Below are 16,386 nucleotides of genomic sequence, written 5' to 3'. Positions count from 1 at the left end.
CAAAAAGGATTGTTTTTAAGGATTTTAGCTAAAGCTAAATTGGAAACTGGTGACTTGGTATTAAATTAATGCTTATTGATATTTATTTTGTCTTGGTGCTTTAATTTCACGTAATCAACGAAAAAGTGTGTGTCATTCTATGTAAAAAGCTGATTTGTACATAAATATTTCAGATATAGGCTATCAGATGTAATTTATTTTAACGTGAGCACAGATTATAGTTGATAATGCATATATTCTCATCTTTTGTGCTAATTGAAAATACTCATAACTTGTATCATTGATAACTATGATTAACGTTAAAGAGAGTTTTGCCAAAAATATGCTCTACTGGTGTTTTGCAAAGCTTGCATTACGCGTATTCATTTACTCCTTAGCGCGTTAGAAACTGATGTCAGAGTAATACAAAAACATCAATTGGACATATCTTTCATTTTTTAAGTAGCCCGTGCAACGCCGGGCACGCAGCTAGTAGTTTTAATATTTTCCATAGTAAAATTGTTAATTTTTTTACAGCTAATTGGAATTAAATTTTAAATGGTCTGAGGTCACGTGATACCCGGTACAACGTCTTCTATTTTTTAAGTAGTAGAGGCAAAGCCGACTTTGTCAATAATCGTTTGTGTCTTGTTTTTGTTTCAGATTTTTATGTATTTACGCAGTTTTCAAAATATTTCCATTCTGCTACTTTATTTTTCTTTCTGTTTAAAATGAAAGGGGAGCGATCTTTATTAGGATCAGTTGTCCCCATCGAATGAAAACAAGTTCTGTGACCTCCAGATGCCGGGGAAACTTGCAAGACCAGTTTTTTTCCTACCAACTTCTGACCTGTAGAAACAACTACGAGAAAAGGGTCTTTAAAGGGTTTTGTTTATTGTTGTAAAATTCGTCGTATCTCATATGCAATTCATTCTTTGAACGGTAAAGAAGCTGTTCCATGTAAAAAAAATTTTTTTTTTTGCTTCGTAAAATATAACCGATTCGCCAGCTTTTCAATGTTCCTCGTTTTCAGTGTCGGCTATTTCTCTAGATCTTCCACGTTAACAAATTTCTCGTCACAGTCAAAGATACTATGATCAATTTATCCATGTGTGATAGCAACCATAAACTGTTAATATTGTATTTCAGTTCTTGATTAGAAAACGAACAAAAAACATTCTACTGCTCCAAAGAACACCATAAAAAGGATATTGGTTCTTAGAATTTATTCTTTTTCTAGAAAGTTTGTTTATTTGATAAGAACAAGCATGGAATCCAAATGTGATTATGCTTCTGAAACTAATGGCTATCACGCCAGCTATTTGCGTAATTCCAAGGCTGTTGGTGTTATGTGGGGAGTATTTACACTCTGTTTTGCTGTGATCATATGTGTCGCATTTGTACACCCTCACTGGATTGGGGATACACCATCAAGCGAGCGTGCTGGCTACTTCGGCCCGTGGCGAGCATGCCGTCAAGAAATTTCGAACGAAGAAATGGCCTGTCAAGGGCAGCTGGATGATTTTTTCTCCATTCCTAGCCCAGCATTTAGAGTATCCACGGTGTTTACAGCCCTGGCTCTTGTTGCTGTTGGTTTATGCATCGTATGCATGCTTCTGTTTTTTGTCTGTCAATCATCTACTGTTTTTCATCTCTGTGGTTGGATGCAAGTATTTTCAGGTAAGGACAAATGTGCTATTGTAGTTTTTTTGTATTCTTTTGTTAAAACATGACTTAAACTGACACTACTTGGAAAGGTTTCAAATTCATTCAAGATGTAACTTTGTTACTACTAGCTACCCCATGCAAAGCATCCATGCTCGAAAGTAGGAATACAAAAATCCCTTTTTTTACGTGTAGTTTTTTGAATAACAGCCAAAGTATGACTTGTCCCCCCCCCCCCGCTTAGTAGTGCTGAAAGAATTTTTGTTAAAACGTTTTGCATTCATGCTTCAAAATTGAGGAACGTAAGCAAAAGAAAACTATGTAATTGAAAAACAACAAATAATCAAAATAGGGACTTAAAGTAAAAAAAATTCTAGTAGATTGTAGGTACATAGTAAAATATGTTGCTCAAATTTTATTCATTTTATCAGATGAGAAGCTGTCTGTATTGAAGAAATAGTACTGGGTTTATGCCTTATAAACTCTTATATTTTGAAATGGTAACAGTCCAAAATTAATTTGTTAGATAAGTACTAAAAATATTGTCACACACAGAATGTATGTTAGTAATATTTTGGCACACCAGGTGTATAATTTGATGTAGAATAAATAGATCCCTGGTCTGGATTCTGGAATTACTAAAAAATTAAGATCATTTGTCAAATTAAAATTGCAACTAAATACAAAAATCTTATTCATTGATGAATTTACAAGTCTGATGTGAAGGGATATTGAATATTAAGTGAAATATTTAACGAAAATTTTTAATAGACAATGGGCCCGAACTTATCATTGCATTAATAGTATACTGCACTTTATTATGAATGTTGATACTACTATGGATCTGTTTAATGTTTCAATTATTGACAACCGCATTCGACATCATTTTTTTTTTAAAAAATATTAAATTTTTTTAAAATCATTCATACTTTTTTGTCAATTATTTTGATTGTTACAACTAATCTTTTGGAAAAGGTACTTCCGTTACCACTCTTGGTACGTCCATTACCAACACTTTTTATTTCTTTTTTCATTACAATAAAAGAAATGTTCTTTAAATTCTTTCATTATTTTTGGATCACAGTACACTTGAGTTAGGAAGAAAAATATCGTTTCACTTGTGAGATGTAATAAAGCAGAGAATTTTGAACAATACCAGCCTTCTATCAAAAGTCTTATCGAAAAATAGTACTCCCAATACCATTCACAAAAATATATAGTTCTTGGATTAAGAGAATGAAAACTTGTACAGGGTAAAAGGAGATGTTAGGCTTGATCTAAACATGCCAAAATTTTAACCTACTTTGATTTTGCTCATGGAGGATAATGATTTTTAATGTGAGGTTTGAAATTCCTTTATTGTTCATAAAACTTCCATGCATCAAACACTTTTGTGTTCACACACATTCAATCAAATTAAAAAGAAAAGTTATACAGATTAAAATGATGCGTTATAATGTATTGTTTCATTTGGGGAAAACTAGCATTCATAGTATATGTAGTCTGTCCAATAAATATGAGAAATCAAGCAATCTAGCGACCATGACGTGAACTATGATCTCGCTTACTGGCCTGACACCGAATGAGCTGTCAGTGCTTGGCAGATCGCCAAACTGTGGGTATGTTGCAAGTTATGTTAGTTTCTATTGTTCTTATTGGTTACTGTTCATTGAAAATGTAAATAGACAAAATCACGAAGCAACAAATCAATTAGTGCTTGAGAGATTGTGTGCAACCAAATTTGATTCAAGGCGATGGATAGATCCTTCCCTATGACAATGCACCAGCACATTCAGCATTGATTGTTCACTAGTTTCTGGCAAAAAATTCAATCACCATCCTTGCCAGACCTCGCACCCTGCGACTTTTTCCTATTCCAAAATGCAAAAATGTGATGAAGGGACATCAGTGGGAAGATTTAGACTCAATAAAGCAAGGAATGATGAGACAACTAAAGAGCCAACTGCTGAGGACTTCCAAAGGTGCTAAAGAGTAGAAAAGAAGATGGGATAAGTGCATAACAACAAATGGAGAGTACTTTGCTGTTGACAAAATCAATGTGGACTAAATTTTGTAAAGTAAATTTTTTACTCCTTCAAGTCGTGTATGTTTTGGACAGACTACGTATATGCAATGTTCCAATAGCCCGGTTATCACATCCAGAGACTGCAGTTTTGTCATGGTTATGAACTCATCAGTCTGAAATAGTGAATAAAACAGCTGGAGAAAGATGTCATCTCAAGACTGATGAGTTCATAACAAAACTGCAGTCTCTGGATGTGATAACGGGGTGTCTGTATATTGCATGAAGTTCTGACTTAGCCCAGGCTTAAGGCAGTATCTTACAGCATAAGTATATTATGCTTTAAGTTTTGTTTTATTTATTGTTAAATTTTTTCATTTAGGTGGCTGTCTTGCTGTTGGAGTAGCATCCTTCCCTGCTGGTTGGGATTCAGAGGTGGTACGAGCAGTTTGTGGCCCAGAAGCCGACGATTTTGATATAGGACGTTGTGGTGTGCGGTGGGCATATATGCTAGCAGCTGTTGGTGTAATTGATGCTGTCATACTTGCTGCTCTGGCCTTCTTGCTTGCAACGAAAAGAGTAAAAATAGCCCCTGGAACTGCGTCAATTTATAAAGGTCAGTTTAATTATCTATCAAAACAAATTTTATGCATAAAATTTAATTTAATAAGAAAAACTTTATTTTATTTTTGTACTTTGGCAAAGAAGTTTACTTTTTAATTGGTTTTCCAAACCAAAGTAGCATTTGTTTGCCATAGTTAGGCGGCAATTGATTTCAACACTAATATCATTGTTTCTAGTGATGACACTTCCAAGATATTTAAACTCCTCAACCGATTCAAATGAGTAGCCATTAACAAAGAATGGGGTAGAATCAAATGATTTATGGTTTCTTTCCATATAATTGGTTTTGTCAGCATTAATGCTAAGGCCCATTTCTTTAGAAGCAGCCTCAATAGCGATGAAAGCATCTGTGACAGCTCTTTTGGATCTTCCAATTATGTCGATGTCATCGGCATATGCAAGAATCTGTGCTGTTCGTTGAAAAATAGTGCCTCGAGTGTTGATACCAGAAGATCTAATGACTTTCTCAAGGGCAAGGTTGAAAAGGATACATGCAAGAAAATACATGCAAGAGAATCCCCTTGCCTCAACCCTCTGGTTTATTCTAAACAAGCGAGCTATCACATTACAAAGTCGCAACTGCCAACTCTCAGCTCAAGAGAAGGTTTTTATACAGAAACTTAAGAACATTCTACGACAATGCAAATTAAGGCTATTTACTTATATTTGCATAATTCTACAAACTTTGAGAAAGGAAGGAAAGTAAAAGAGGAATGAACGAGAAAGTCACACCTAAGACCCGAACTCTCAATCTTCGGATTCCCAGTCCAGCGCTCTAGCCCTTTCGCCAGCCGGGCGCTCGCTTACTGAGTGTTTTATGACAATATGCAGAAAACAAAATATTACATTAAGTTTTTTAAAGTTCTCTTTCAAAGACTTCCTATGAGCTCAAAAGGTCTTCGTTGTTTTCATGCCATGCTTTGGCAGTCCCATCAAGAAAGAAATAGACGTTAGCAAGACTCAGAGTATCATCCCACTGGTTAAACTTCAACACTCGAAGATACTCTTTTAACCACTTAATCGGATCTTGTCCCGTATCCCCGTTAAAGATGGTTGGCTTCCTTGGCTCTTTGATTATAGCTGGAGCAACCAACAAGATTTGGGGCTTTGCATCTGTTGCTTCTTGCGGCATCTCTTGTGATCCCTTCCTCACAGCTTTTACGTAAAGTCCGAATTCAGGACGGAGTTTCAGAAGTCTACGACTTCGTCAAATATTTTTCTATTTCCAGACTGGATTGATGGTACCCGGCGCCTCCACCAAATGCCACGTAGATTAAGTACACACTACACTGTAGAGATGAAAGCTGGTTTACTCTAAACAAGCGAGCTATCAGGCTACAAAATCGCAACTGCCAACTCTCAGCTCGAGAGAAGGTTTTTATACAGAAACTTAAGAACAATGCAAATTAAGGCTACTTACATATATTTACATATTTCTATAAACTTAGAGAAAGGAAGGAAAATAAAAGAGGAATGAACGAGAAAATCACACCTGAGGCCCGAACTCTCAATCTTCGGATTCCCAGTCCAGCGCTGTAGCCGTTTCTTCAGCCGGGCGCTCGCTTACTGAGCGATTTTTTGACATTACTCCTCCTTTAAAGCAACAGCGTCTCGCTGTGGGATGACTGTCTTTGCTCGGGAACTTGTATCAAGTTCTTTGTACTCTTCGTCACGTCTGGATTTCCTGATCAGGGGTCTATTTCCAGATGATTCTTTTGTTTGAGATTCCTTTTAATTGACCTGGAACTCAGTTTCCTGGTTTTCTGGACGGTAGTAGGGTTTCATTCGTAAAACATGTACAACGTCACGGAGTTTCCTCCTTCTGGACATTGGGTCGAAATATTGTTCTTCATACGTTATGTTGGATAGTTGTCTTAATACTTGGTAGGTTCCAAAATATCATTTTAGCAGTTTTTCCGAAAGTCCGACTTATGAACCGGGGGTGTAGATCCATGTTAAATCTCTTAAAGAATGTTTTACTTCTCTATGCTTTGCATTGTAGTGTCAAGAGTCCTTTTCTTGAGCTTCCAGTGTACGTATGGGAGAGAGTTGCCTAGATTCTTTGGCTCCAGTAACTAACCGACCAATATAGTCCGAAGATAATTCACTTGGAATATGAGAAAACATAGTGTCTAATGTTTTTTCTGCTTCACGTCCATATACTAGACAAAAAGGCATAAAGCCGTCTCTTGACGAGCGGTATTGTATGCAAATGTTATGAAAGGCAATACTTCGCAATTTTTCTGATCTACATAGACATACAATGATAGCATATCAGCTAAAGTTTTATTCAGACGTTCAGTTAGGCCGTTGGTTTGGGGATGGTACGCCGTTGTCATTTGATGATCCACATTGCAGTATCTGTCAATTTCAGAAATAAGCTTTGACTGGAAGACTTGTCCTCTATTGGTAATGATCGTTCTCGGTGCTCCATGCTTTAAAACAATTTCTTCGACTACAAACCTCGCGACTTCAGGGGCTTCAGCAGATGGTAGAGCTTTTGTTACGGCAAAACGAGTAAAATAGTCGGTACATACAATAATCCACCTGTTACCTTCTCTTGATTTGGGGAACCGTCCGAGCAGATCCATACCAACATGATGAAAAGGTGCCTCAGTTGGAGGAATAGGCACTAAGACACCAGGTGGTTTTCAAGGAACAGACTTTCTTTGCTGACATTCTTTGCAATGTAGTACATAACGACGAACACTGTGATCAAGTCCTGGCCAATAAAAATGTTTTCGTAATCTGTCATAGGTTTTCACAAATCCAAGATGGCCAGGTGTTGGTGCATCATGAAAATGCCGCAATATTTTCAATCACAAATGCTTGGGGGATAACGGGCAACCACCTTTTTCCCGAAGAGTCGAAATTTTTCTTGCATAAGATCTTGTCGATTACTTCAAAATCTACTTTCATAGACGGTAGTATCCTCTTGGATGCATTAGATTGCATGTATTTGAGCAACTTAGGATCTTTGCGTTGTTCATTCGCTAAATCAACAGAGGAGGAGATAAAAGTAATATCCTCGAAATTGGAGCTGTCTTTGATGGGGTTTCTTGACAGACTGTCGGCGTCATTATGTTTCTTTCCGCTTTTGTACATGATAGAGATGTCATATTCTTGGAGTCTCAAGGCCCCTCTTGCCAATTTCCTGGAATGATCTTTTAGATTAGTCAACCAGCAGAATGAATGATGGTCTGTGACAGTTGTAAAGGATTTCCCAAAAAGATAAGGACGGAATTTCACAATGGCCCATACAGCGGCAAGGCACTCTCGTTCGGTTGTCGAATAATTTTGCTCTGCTTTTGGCAGAGTTCTGGATGCATAAGCTATGACTCTTTCCTTGTTCTTCTGCTTTTGAACTAACACGGCACCAATGCCATAGCAGCTAGCATCGGTGTGCTATTCTGTAAGAGCAGTTTCATTGAACAAAGCTAGTACAGGGTCTGAAATTTTGGGCTGTTTTTAACTCTTCGAAAGCTTTCTCTTGCGAAGGAGACCAAGCAAATTTGGAATCCCCCTTTAGTAAAATCTGAAGCGGCTGAGCCCGATGGCAGAAGTCTTTGATAAATTGTTGGTAATAGGAGCAAAGCCCAAGAAAGCTTCTGACGTCATGGTTGTTCTTCGGTGTGGAAAATTCTTGAACTGCTTTTATTTTATCAAGATTAGGTTTTACCCCTTCACCCAACACTAGATGACCAAAAATCTTAACTTCTTTCGCCCCAAACAAACATTTTTTTGGATTTAAAACCAGTCCGGCTTCTTGAACGCATTTTAGAACGCTTGTCAACCTTTCTAGGTGTTCAGAGAAGGTCTGGGAGAATACAACTATGTTATCCAAGTAAACACAAGCACATTTGCCATTTAAGGTGTTGTAATAAATTGTCCATTGTTCTTTCGAATGTTGCTGGTGCGTTGCAAAGCCCAAATGACATTACTTTAAATTTTGACAAGCCTTCGCTGGTGACAAAAGCTGTTTTTTCACGGTCTTTTTTGTCAACTTTGATCTGCCAATAACCGGAAAACAGGTCCATGCAAGAGGAAAACTGCCCTCCTTTCAAGCAATCCAGAGTATCATCAGTCCTCGGTAAGGAATAGACGTCTTTCTTTGTAACCTTGTTTAAACGGAGATAGTCCACGCAAAATCACCAACTACCATTTTTCTTTTGCACTAGAACAACAGGCAAGGACCACAGGCTTTCAGATGGCTGGATTACTCCCTTTTGAAGCATCTTTCCTACTTCATCATGGATTATTCTTCTCTCAAATGGTGATATCCTGTACGGTCTCTGCTTAATGGGAAGATGGTCACCAGTGTCAATTATATGTTTAACCTGGAAACAGCATCGATCAGTGTCTATGTTTTCATTAAAAGCAATTGAAAATTTCTGCAGCAGCTCGCGCAGTTTCGACTGTTGCTCATCCCTAGGATTTGGGGCTAGCATCTGGCTGTAATCCACTGGTGTCGTACTTTCTTTACTGATATCTTCAAATGAAGGTACATCAAGAAGGGCATTAACTTCAGTATTATCAATTAATTCGGCGTAGCCTATACATATGCCTTTCTTTATGCTTTGATCTTTACGGTGCCCATTAGCGAACCACACGTCACACATTTTAGCTAACATGTTCGTGACGATATGCAGAATTACAACTTCTTGATTCATTGACAGAAACTTATTCACTTCATTAAGGTCATCTGCGTTTTTGTTGGTTACTGTGGGAGCAGATACTTGTACCTTCATTATTGAATGAGTAGCAATCCACTAGTCTCTCATAGCATAAGCACCGCATCAGAGCCGGATTTGGAAGTGTGGAGGCCCCTAATCAGGGTTCGAAAAATCATATTTTCGAAAATATCCGATACTTTGATATATATCCTATATTTTGATATATATGTATATATCCGATATTTATGATCAGCACTTTAATAATAAATACATCCTGAAGTTACTGCTATTTATTTTTCTATATTATTATAATTATAATTTATGTTGGAGAAAAAACGTAAAATTTGCTGACCAGTGAAAGTTAGGATATTTTGTAAAAATTTTATTGTGGGGGCTCATTTGTTATGTAGGCCCCAGAGCAGTAGCCCTGCCTGCCCTCCCCTAAATTCGGCCCTGCACCGCATTGTGTTCGCAGGGTTTCCTCAATTACTATTTTCTCGAACATAAACTTCTTTTTTCCACAGTCTATGATAGCCTGAGATGCTTTTAAAAAATCCCAACCAATTATGACATTATGGCTACAGTTCGACATAACAGTAAACTCCAACGGCTTTGTAATGTTCTTGATTGTGATTCGAAGGACACAGATTTCCACTGGACTCACGAAGCTACCATTAGCCACTTTTGAAAGAATGTTCTGTGATCTACGAAAAATAGTTTTTCCCATATGATGTCGAAACTCCTCTGAGATAACCGAAAAAGAAGCTCCTGAGTCTACAAGTGCTTTTCACCAGTTGATTGTCGACATCAATATCAATAAAATTTTCACAGCATTGTGGCATCAGGAGGATTTTTAGGGATGGCGGCCTTATCTCCAAGAAAGGTCGCACTACTTAATTTTCCTCGTTTTGATGACCTGGAGATCGACTGGATCTTCGATACGGTGACGGAGATCTGTAACAAGGGGTCGGCGATTGTCCTCGCCTTGAACTCGGCGAAGAGAACCTATCATCTGGTCGGCTGATCTCACCGTCAGTATGGTGGTATGTAGGATACAAGGGAGCGTCACATGTATACCTGCTGCAAGATGCATCAAGAGGGATTTTCAATCTCGGCAATAACGGACTATATGTCCCGCACAATCACAATGGAAGCAAACCGGATGGTTATCGGTAGTACGCCACAAGTCGGTCTTCCTCACAAATTGTTCTTGAACCAGCTTCGGTTTATTATACGTCGAATATGTTTTAGGCTTAGATGGCAAGATGTTTCTTCCAAAACACTCTCCAGATATAGGAGCTAAAGATTTTTCAAGCTCTTCCCGTTTATGGCTTCAATAGCTTGTACACCGGCTCGTGGCTCTTCAATTTGAGGTGCAGTTAGTTTCTGTATCTCCTCATGAATGATCCTTCGAATCAGCGATGTTAGATCTTGTTCTTCGTTGACCAATGCAATAGGAACGACGTTAAGCAATCGCGAAAATTTTCGATTTCCTATAGGCTTCTTGCATTTCTTCAATGAACTGGCACCATTTGATGAAATCAGTTGTAGACTTAATTTCCTTTGTTAGTAATGCTTGGTATATATCTTCTGCTATCCCTTTCATTAAGTGAGCGACTTTGCCATCGTCTGACATGACTAGATCTATTTGGTTGCATAGTCCCAATACGTCTTTGAATATACGATTGAGTTAACTCACCAGTTTTCTGAGCTCTACATTTTAAACAGTCCTTGGCTCGTCGTACATACAGATTTGTGTCACCGAAAGTTTTTTAAAGTTCTCTTTCAAAGACTTCCTATGAGCTCAAAAGGTCTTCGTTGTTTTCATGCCATGCTTTGGCAGTCCCATCAAGAAAGAAATAGACGTTAGCAAGACTCAGAGTATCATCCCACTGGTTAAACTTCAACACTCGAAGATACTCTTTTAACCACTTAATCGGATCTTGTCCCGTATCCCCGTTAAAGATGGTTGGCTTCCTTGGCTCTTTGATTATAGCTGGAGCAACCAACAAGATTTGGGGCTTTGCATCTGTTGCTTCTTGCGGCATCTCTTGTGATCCCTTCCTCACAGCTTTTACGTAAAGTCCGAATTCAGGACGGAGTTTCAGAAGTCTACGACTTCGTCAAATATTTTTCTATTTCCAGACTGGATTGATGGTACCCGGCGCCTCCACCAAATGTCACATAGATTAAGTACACACTACACTGTAGAGATGAAAGCTGGTTTACTCTAAGCAAGCGAGCTATCAGGCTACAAAATCGCAACTGCCAACTCTCAGCTCGAGAGAAGGTTTTTATACAGAAACTTAAGAACAATGCAAATTAAGGCTACTTACATATATTTACATATTTCTATAAACTTAGAGAAAGGAAGGAAAGTAAAAGAGGAATGAACGAGAAAATCACACCTGAGGCCCGAACTCTCAATCTTCGGATTCCCAGTCCAGCGCTGTAGCCGTTTGTTTGGCCAGCCGGGCGCTCGCTTACTGAGTGTTTTATGACAATATGCAGAAAACAAAATATTACATTAAGTGATTTGTTAGGTAAATTCAAAGTTAAAATAAAGAAATAGATTCAACCTCATATCCATATCATGGGCGAACGCAAAGGGAGAATCATGGGGGGGGGGGGGTCATGACACATCGGAAAATACAACAATATTATCCACTCACATTGCGTTTAAATACTTTGTGAATAAAATGTAAACAATCGCCGTTATCTTTTCAATTGTTTAATTACTTTTATTGCTAAACATTTAAAGTACTACTTCTTTTTGCTGCTTATGAAATTAATTAGTAATCTTTATGCCCTGAAATTGAAATTTTTATTCAACTTTTTAAAACTGTTTTCAACTTAATTTAAAATTTTATCAGAGGGACGCAAAAAATATTTCCAAAGAGTCCACGACATTTGTAAGGGTTTCCCCATTGTAAGATATTCATTTACTTTATGATTTTTAATAAGTATTGTATGTTTATATTTTCCACCTTTCAGGAGAAGTGAACAGTGCTTTCTTGGGTGACACTCAGTCCCTTGCATCTCGCAAATCTCTTGCTCAGCCTGTGCTGCTTCTCCCACAACCCTTGGATCCAGAGAGAGTTTCGGAATTCAGCCAGCGCACCGGGAGGTCTCATAAAGGGAGCAGTCACTATGGTGCTTCTATCCACAACTTTCAGCTGTGATCAAAATTATAATTTTTAACTTTATGGTAAAAGAATTATATTTTGCTAATTTATTATTTGTTGCTAGGTAGTTACTAGGTCAGTGAATAATGAATAACTTTAAAATAATACTTAATATTTGCTGTATATGACGTATGTTTTTAGAAAATGCATATGTTAATGTTTTATTTAAAATTTCATTTTCCTTGTGCATCAAATATTTTGAATGATTCATTGGAATATTTTTAAAGTGTGATCCAACTTGTGATGTTTTTCACACCATCAATGTCATCTAAACTATTTTAATACATGATATACCAAGCATTAAGATAGCTTTCAGAAGGCAGTGAGAAATTTTATCATGAATGTAATTTTATTAAAATGTACATAAACGATGTTTTTCATTTATAAACGAAATGTGGCTCATAAAAAAAAAGCCTTCATGCTTTTGCACTTTTATTTCCATGAAATGAAGCATGATACATCAAAGATTTTATTTTAGGCATCTTAATAAAATATTTAATGCTTAATGTTTATTTACGGATTAATTATTTTAAATTTATATCACTGAACCTTCTGAAAAATTACACTGTGTATTCATTTTCCTCCCTCCTGTTATTTTTGTTAAAATGAGAATCGAAACTTTTTCTCATTTAATTCAAAATAAAAGTGTTAACAAACCTTTTTTTAAACTAATATTCTTAGCAAAGGATAAGTGGTTTTCTTAAGCTAGTGTTATAATGAAGCCGTATATTTTTAAGATATATTTTGTTCATCACAACTGTTACGTAAATACAAATGTGAGGACCAGAAACAGTTTATCTGCCCAGCTAGGATGGTCTTAGTCAATTTATCAATCCCCAATGAAGATCAAGAGCCCTCTTAAAATCATTCACCCTTTGCAAGTAACAGCTGCCATATGCCTACAACCCTGTTGGAATATTAATTTTCCTGACTTCAAAATTAACTTAAGATTTGAAAAACTTAAAACATTGGCTCCTAGTTTTGCTATTTGTGCAGGAATTTAGCTCATAAACATCTTCCATTTTAATGAACTTAAATAACTAGATCATATCACCTCTTATTTGATATTTCAAGCATGTTTGGCGGTGCTCCCCTGAATTAAGGGTTCTTGAAGGTGACTGAACACAACTGCATCAACACACTAAAAGAGTTTTCCTCCTGTCTAATGTAAATACTGTATATACTACTCTTAATTATCAATCATGCATATGATAAAATTGTAAACTATAGGATGTTAAGCAGTAAGTTACCACCCTTAAGCCAGGGCTGAAGCAGAACTACATGCAATACGGTAACAGCCCGTCATCCCATTCAGAGACTAGTTTCATCCTTGGACAAAACTGCAATCTCTGGAAATGATAACCTGGCTGTCTGGTGTATTGCAAGTAGTTCTGCCTTAGCCCTGGCTTAAGGGTGGTAACTTACTGCTTAACATCCTGCTGTTTACATTTTACCATATGCATGATTGATAATTACCTTTACTGTACTTAAGCCTTGCTCTGGTTTAAGGACGGTAGCGTACTGCTTAATTCCCAAGCTTTGCCTTCAGTTTACAAATTGAACTGCACCATGGCTGCGGACTCTCGTCGGTGAGCTAAATTGATTTTATCTACCAGTTAACTGATACTCTCGGCTTCAATGAGATGACACCTACCTCCAGCTCGGTTGTTTGTTATTCCGAGCTGATAAGTCCATAACAAAGATAAAACTGCAGTCTCTGGATGTGATAACTGGACTGTTGATGTATTGGATGTAGCAGGATGGTTTAAGCAATTTTGTGATATCTACCAAAAAGCATAAAAATGAATTGATGTTTTTTCAAAAACATGAGCCTATAACATAGGATACAAATATAGATATACAAAAGAAAATAATACAACATTAAATCGCACAAATTTACAGAAAAGAGTATACTCGTGTTTCCGGGTTACAAAGAGCCCCCTTTTCTATTCAAAATAAGTGAAGTTATGGATGAAAATTTCTTATATTTCTGCACAAAGGTATTTCTTTTATTTCATATCACATGATGTTTATTGCCACAGTTCCTCATGTTGTTCTGATTTGATGATTTCAAAATTGTGTTTAAGAAACAAACAATGGAGATTATTTCCTCCCAAGTGTTGTACTGCAGTGATTGAACTCTAAAACATTAGACATCAGGTAACTCATCATCTTACTGACAAACATTTGTAAGGGTAGCACAGTCAAATAATCATGAATTACGTACAAATATTTTCGTATCAACTTTAGACTTTCTTAATACTAATTCATGCAGCTGAAAGGAGTAATCAGACAGAGTTGTGAATTTTATGTTGCATTTTTGGTACTGGAATCTCAGAATGAAAGTTTATATATATTTTTTTACTTAGTAATTTACAATATAGTATAGATTTGTAATATTTTTTTAGATTTTTATATTTCCTATTCAGAACTTTAATCAACTATGTATGTTATTAAATATGTTATACAAAGTTTAATAAACACAATTTTAAATCTAGTGGTGTTCTAGTTATTTAAAAGTGGAAATATGCAAAATTGCAGCAGCTCGGTTAAGTACCTGATTAAAATTTAACAATCAGCATTTCAGTCATATTTTTATGATTCAAGTCACATGCTCTTAAAGATTCTATTTCAGAAGAAAGTCAAATCAAACAGTTTGTGAATAGATCTGAAAATTCAAATTTTTAGTTAGTAACCAGTAGCCTATAGCCACTTTTTATTCATCAGTTGCCACAGCCACTATACTCAGGACTTCCTTTTAATGAAAACATTGGCTTATGAGACCAAACTACAACACAGGGTTGCCATGCCACAGGGATACCTGAAAATACAGGGAATACAAAAAACCAACATAAGAAAAACGGAAAATCCATGGAATTTTATAAAAGTTGATAAAATCAATTTTTTAAAATACATAAACTACAAAAAAAAGAAAGAAAGAAAGAAAAGAAAATGATAAACTGCAATAAATATGGTAATTTTACTTTGAAGTTTTTTTTTTTTTTTTTTTTGCTTTTGTTTTAGTAAACATTAAAATGTCTATCAAAACAGCGAAAATTGTTTACTATTTTGTTTGTCATGCATCTTGAATTTTGCGCGAATTTAATTTAGAGAGTGAGATTAGTCTTCAATATTTATTGTTTTGCCTAACTTTTTTTCATTTTTTATCTTTTAGTCCAAGTAATGAATGGTTAAGATAAGTCTTACAAGGAGACCTTATGGTCTCGGAAATTCAGATCAGGATGAAATTCAGCAGATTAGTAGTACCTAGTGATGTGGATCGGGTAAATACCCAGTGGGTAGGTAAATATTTTTTGGGTATTTACCCAAGGCCTGGGTAAATACCCAAAAACTGGTCATTTTGCAAAAAAATGCAAAAAGTGAGTCTGAATTTTTTTTAAAAATCTAAATATGAAATAATTGGTAAAACTGATACATACATTATGTATTACACAATTTATAATATTTTTTATTGGAAGACTTGATGAAATTATGAAAGAAACATATCGTGAACCAAAGAAGCTTTTCAATGTCATAATTGGACAAGTATAAGCAATTCAATGATGAACTTCAGGATTTCAAAATCACAATCTAGGTTAGTCATATCCAAAATGAAAAAAAAAAAAAAAAAGAAGCATGAGGGATGCTTGGAAGAATTTACTGAGAAGTTATTAAGACTATGATGTTATTTATTTATTAATTTTATTGCTGTTTAAATGATGACGTGGCAAATATAGAAACAGTTTTCACATTAATAAGCAAAAAAAAAAAAAAAAATGTTTTCTGTTGCCTTGCTCATTTGCATTTGCTCCCCGGTACTTCATGATGAAAATGTATTCGAACTATTTTTAATGCACGCAATTAGTGATGTCGGGTGGGAAAGTAAATATTTTTTTGGGTATTTATCAGAAGGCAGGGTAAATCCCTTAGTAATTGCGAATTTTTCCAAAAAAAAAACTTTAGGTGGTATCAAAAGGTGATGATTTTCTTTTTAAAACATTAAATGTTTTAAATTTAATGAAAATTTAAAAAAATAAAAATTTATATATTATAATTTATTCAATTAAAGGCGTAATGAAATCTTATAAAAAAAACTGTCAGAATTTAGAATGAACTATTCTAAAACTTAAATAGGATGGCAGGATAATTTAATTTTTTATGGGGTAAAGCAAAGGAATATAAGTTTAATTTTCTCACATAGATGGCGCTAGCACAACTTTTCATCTTTGATTTTTCA

At 35.9% G+C, this 16,386-nt stretch overlaps 1 protein-coding gene across 1 annotated transcript; it reads left to right on the top strand.

Annotated features, from left to right (window-relative positions):
• The first annotated feature begins 590 nt into the window (after nt 1-590).
• On the top strand, nt 591-14,646 carry LOC129229506 (LHFPL tetraspan subfamily member 3 protein-like). Its single transcript, XM_054863823.1, has 3 exons — nt 591-1,659; nt 4,050-4,283; nt 11,959-14,646. The coding sequence occupies exons 1-3, from the start codon at nt 1,248-1,250 to the stop codon at nt 12,144-12,146; spliced, it is 834 nt and encodes a 277-aa protein (XP_054719798.1). The 5' UTR covers nt 591-1,247; the 3' UTR covers nt 12,147-14,646.
• Nucleotides 14,647-16,386: the final 1,740 nt, after the last annotated feature.

This window comes from Uloborus diversus, chromosome 9 (genome assembly GCF_026930045.1).
Source record: "Uloborus diversus isolate 005 chromosome 9, Udiv.v.3.1, whole genome shotgun sequence".
NCBI classification, from domain to species: Eukaryota; Metazoa; Arthropoda; class Arachnida; order Araneae; family Uloboridae; genus Uloborus; species Uloborus diversus.
This window is presented reverse-complemented; position numbering and strand designations above follow the sequence as displayed.